This window comes from Tuber melanosporum, assembly GCF_000151645.1.
Source record: "Tuber melanosporum whole genome shotgun sequence assembly, scaffold_17, strain Mel28".
Taxonomy (NCBI): Eukaryota; Fungi; Ascomycota; class Pezizomycetes; order Pezizales; family Tuberaceae; genus Tuber; species Tuber melanosporum.
Window position 1 is genome coordinate 214,609 of NW_003298830.1, and position 2,962 is coordinate 217,570.

Here is a 2,962-nt window from a genome sequence, read left to right on the forward strand (position 1 = left end):
ATCATTCTCCCCAAACCCGAGATAGGGAGGGCCCAGAAGGCCCCAAGAGCAGGGTGTGCTTCAGGGGGAAGCCAGGCTCGGTGGTGTGAGTGGATAGGACTCGGTCTCTGCTCGTGTGAGGGCGATGCATCTGAATCCCGATCTTACTTATTCGGTACGGTACTTGAGTAGTGCAACCCCCACGGAGCAGTGATACTCGGGTCGCCCGATTGGTGTTGCGTTTCTTCCAAGATCGCGCGTTGCCAGGTGATGATGCTCTTACCCCACAAAACTCAGCAGTGTGACCTCGTCGATACCGTGCCGAAGAGGGAGGATGTGGTGCTTGGCACCCTATCATCAAGCCTTGATAACACCCTTTTCCCCTCCCGCAACAGAATCCGCTTAATGGGAAAAAGGGGGAAGACAGAGAACTGGAATTCAAGAAAGTCAAAATCAAAATCACGATGCACATCCACGCTTTATACGTCCACCCGGTAAAGTCACTTCGTCCGATTTCTGTGCAATCGGCGAAGGTCACCGCCATCGGACCGGAACATGACCGGGTATTCCTGCTACAGAAGCAGGATGGGGACATCTACAAGTTCATGCACATTGCGCATTTCCCCCAGCTATCCCTATTTCATACTTCCTTCGGCGGCCCGGGCGAAAATGTACTGATAGTCAGGCACTCCCCGCCCAATGGAGAGAGCAAGGAACTGCGTATTCCCCTCCGACCGGATACGTCTGGACTTGTGACGAGGGAGATAGTAATGCATAGCTCAGCGTGCATGGGGTACGATATGGGGGATGGGTTTTCGGAGTTTTTTTCGGCATGTCTTGGCTTTCGCACGAGGCTGGTATATCTAGGTTCATCACACAGGCTGGCCGTAGGAAGCATTGCACCTCTGGAGCAGCCAGGCACAACAACTGATTCCACAACGGGTGCCCAGACAACGCAAAGGAAGAAGGTCGAAATATCGTTCGCTGATTGCGCGCCAATAATGATCACCAATATGGCCTCTCTTAAATGTGTGAACGATATGATTGGGGAGGAAATGGATGTTACTAAATTTCGCCCAAACATGGTGGTCGCGGGTGATGATGGGGAGGAAGTGACTCGGTGGGAGGAAGATTTTTGGGGAGAACTCCTCGTCGGTGGTGACAAGAGGATTAGCTTGACTGGGAATTGTCCGAGATCTACTGGCATTAACGTCTGTTTATACTCCCTCTATTATATCACAGGCACTCCGCTCACGGGGAGATTAAATAGGTCGATTATGCTACCGGCGGGGTAGTCCCTGCGGACAAACAACCTTTGGAAAAGCTGATGAAAGATAGAAGAGTGGATCCGGGAACGAAGTCCAACCCGGTGTTCGGACGGTACGGGATATTCCCAGGTAAGAGCCACCCGGTTCCAATGGGTTCGCTGATACATAATTTACTAAGCCGATAGATATTCCTGCCTCCGGCGTCTCCTTAAATGTGGGAGATAAAGTTGTGGTATCGAAAAGAAATTCGGAGAGATCAGAACTATGCATGTCCAACCACGCCAATTGTTGGATAGTTTCCCCGTGCTGACAGGAGACAGATTGGCCCGGGATCACGACAAAGGAGGAATAATGTGGTCCGTAGCGCTAGTACGGTCAGGTATTGATTGGTGGTTTGCTGTTTGAAGCTGGATAATGTTATTGTAATTTTGGGGGGCGTCGCAGTGGCTGCGAGCGATGGGTACCGCGAAACGCGGAGTTGATAAAAGCAACACCTGAGAATGGCTGATAGTTGAATGTTTTGTGAGAAACCTGATATGATGACCACATACTCCAGGGCATATTCTACTGTTTATTGGCTCATGCACTCCGGTTGCCAGCTGCGCTCAGAGACGAGCGGGGTTCAGGAAAGAAAAAATTCTACGCATGTCTGTACAGTACTGTACAGTACTCGAGTAGAGTTGGTGTGAGCGGTTCGGGGGTCTTTGCATCGTTCACATCCCCACGAAGGGCCTGGCCGGCTACTTAGACGGCTTGCCCCATGCGATGGATTCCGATATTGAAGAGTCTCCAGCCATTTGGCCAGATAGAAACCCAATGCTATTGCAATTCCACCACTGCCTCTTTGCTAACTCCCCATCGCGGAACATCCATTCATCTCCCATCCAAAGCCTTATAACATCGAAAACTGTGTAGAATCAGAAGAAAATCAAAAACTTCGGGAACCTGCGTAGTCTAGTTAAAAAAGATTATTCAAAATGTGCGCGGGCTTTTCGTGCAGATTGCTGTCTTGGTTCGAAGATTTACCCCGCTTCGCGGGTCTACGCCGGAGTTTCTGATTTAGGGTTCTGCCTAGTCTGTGAATGTAGTCGCATAATAAACTCTAAAAAATATTCCACGAATTCTGGGTCATTCTAGCCCACCCCTTGTATCCCCTATCGTTTTCGAAAAGGCTTTGGTACCGACCCATATGTGATGGATCCTTGTAACGAGGAAAGCGTGGAAGAGTTCGATCTCTATTTGCGAAAATATGCCCTTCCGATTTCCTGGACGCTGGCGGGGGCATGAAGCTCCATCCAGGAGATTTATGACCTGACTTCAGTCGTAGCAGCTGAACGGCTCAATGGGGCCGCTGATACCCGGGGGATTCTACACATTTGGCGGAAACCAACGGGGTGGAGGCAGACTCGGACGACGGCGGTCGAGCGACTACGGTATTGGCGGGGAGGAAATATTAATGCTGCCCAAGCAGGTGGGAACTATATTGGGCATGGCGGCGTTTGCCGTATCACAGGAAGGTCAATTTAGATGAGAGCTGCAGTGACATCTTGGATGTGAGGAGGCAATCCTAAATGTGGGGCATTTGTAGGCTGGGCTAGTGGTATTGTGTAGGTGGTGTGCGAAATATGTATCTGCAATCCCAGGGTTACAATTGATTCCGAGTCGGGGTTGTCCTGGGTCAAACTGTTGGTCGTGTTGTGTTGGGTTGGTTGGAT

General features: G+C 50.5%; 1 protein-coding gene; it reads left to right on the plus strand.

The window, feature by feature from the left end:
* Positions 1 to 315: 315 nt before the first annotated feature.
* On the plus strand, positions 316 to 1,799 carry GSTUM_00004995001 (uncharacterized protein). XM_002836994.2 has 3 exons: positions 316 to 1,190; positions 1,250 to 1,376; positions 1,433 to 1,799. Exons 1-3 carry the CDS (start codon positions 444 to 446, stop codon positions 1,555 to 1,557), a joined length of 999 nt encoding a protein of 332 aa, XP_002837040.1. The 5' UTR covers positions 316 to 443; the 3' UTR covers positions 1,558 to 1,799.
* The last annotated feature ends 1,163 nt before the right edge of the window (positions 1,800 to 2,962 follow it).